Source organism: Carlito syrichta, unplaced genomic scaffold, assembly GCF_000164805.1.
Source record: "Carlito syrichta isolate Samal-C Ts95f unplaced genomic scaffold, Tarsius_syrichta-2.0.1 Scaffold248244, whole genome shotgun sequence".
Lineage (NCBI taxonomy): Eukaryota > Metazoa > Chordata > Mammalia > Primates > Tarsiidae > Carlito > Carlito syrichta.
The window spans coordinates 100,001-101,450 of record NW_007192340.1 but is presented as its reverse complement, the minus strand read 5'-3'; the positions used below and the strand labels follow the sequence as shown (position 1 = coordinate 101,450).

General features: G+C 49.3%; 1 protein-coding gene across 1 annotated transcript in view; it reads right to left on the bottom strand.

Moving 5' to 3' along the window:
* The window catches only part of LOC103253723 (zinc finger protein Aiolos-like), a 75,287-nt gene extending 74,156 nt beyond the window's left edge, over nt 1-1,131 (bottom strand). Inside the window, exon 1 of the mRNA XM_008051964.1 lies at nt 999-1,131. Coding sequence (XP_008050155.1) covers nt 999-1,131 — 133 coding nt within the window. The remainder of the gene's footprint in view (nt 1-998) is intronic.
* Between the last annotated feature and the right edge of the window lie 319 nt (nt 1,132-1,450).

Below are 1,450 nucleotides of genomic sequence, written 5' to 3'. Positions count from 1 at the left end.
AAAAAAAAAAAAAAAAAAAAAAAAAATTAGCCAGGTGTGGTAGTGTGCACCTGTAGTCCCAGTTACTCAGGAGGCTGAGGTGGAAGGATCATCTGAGTCTAGAAGGTCGAGGCTGTGGGTAGCGCTGATTGTGCTACTGTACTCCAGCCTGGACAATAGTAAGACTCTGACTCAAAACAAACAATCCCTCCCCCCCAAACAAAACCCCCCAAAATGGCTCATGTCTGCATCCCCTATTAGACCAGTTAAAGAAACATTTTATGGGAAGGGGCCTAGACATTCATATTTAAAAAAAAAATTCTCTCTCTCTCTCTCTTTTTTTTGAGTTGGAGTCTCACTCTGTTGCCCTGACTGGAGTGCAGTGGCACACTCACAGCCACTGCAACCTCAACCTGCTGGGCTCAGGTGACCCCTCTGCCTCAGCCTTCCAAGTAGCTGGAACTATAGGCACGCGCCACCACGCCTAGCTAATTTTTTGATTTATTGTAGAGATGAGATCTCACCAAGTTGCCCAGGCTGGTCTCAAACCCATGAGCTCAGGCAATCCACTCACCTTGGCCTCCCAAAGTGTGGGGATTATAGGCATGAGCCACCGTGCCCGGTCAAAAATATTCTCTTTTAACCCTGATTTTCTCAGGGTTGAAAATCACCGCTGGCCCAAATTTCTTGATACGAATTACACTAGACGGTTTCAGGAGCTTTCATGCAGGGTAACAGCAAATAGAAGAGTACACAGGACATAAAAGAGCTCATATCTCTGCTTTGGTATATTTGGTTGAGGGCATCGTCTGGCAATCAGGCCTTTAGCTCACATCACCTGGAACTGGCTCATCATTTTTTTAAAACCATTAAAACCCCCTAGAAGGCGAGGTGATGGGTTCCGGGAACGGATTGTTGAGACGGGTCATTCTCAATGCTGCGTTTTTAGGAAACACTCTTCTTAGAGCGCCTCCCTTGGGCCTGGTGGTTTGGCAGCTTGACATCCATCACTTAGCTACCTAGCCACCGGGGATCCTCCCCCGGCCTCAGAGCGCTGGAGACAGCTTTTTTGGCAAAGGCAGCGATGAAAACCAGCCTGACAAAGAGCTGCATCTTTGCACAGGCGATGACCCTCCCTGGTAGGCCCCACATGGGGGTGTTGGCTGCATCGCCCTTGAGGAGGAATCGCAGTCACAGTGTCTCAGAGTTGGAAGGACTCAGGAGACATGCTGGTCACTCCACTTGGTGAGGGAGACGGAGGCCCAGAGAGGTCACCCGAGAGGTGTCCAGGATCGGGTGAAGCAGCTGCCTGTGGTGCAGCCCTCAGACCCAGATCAGGGCTTTTCCCATCTGGTGTGGATCCTTCCACTTTCTTCATTCCTCTGCTTCCCTGGCTTTCTCTTTCTCATTTCCTTCCTTCCTAGTTTCCTCTGACTGTGTCTTCTCCCCCTACTTTTCCATTTTTTTTTTT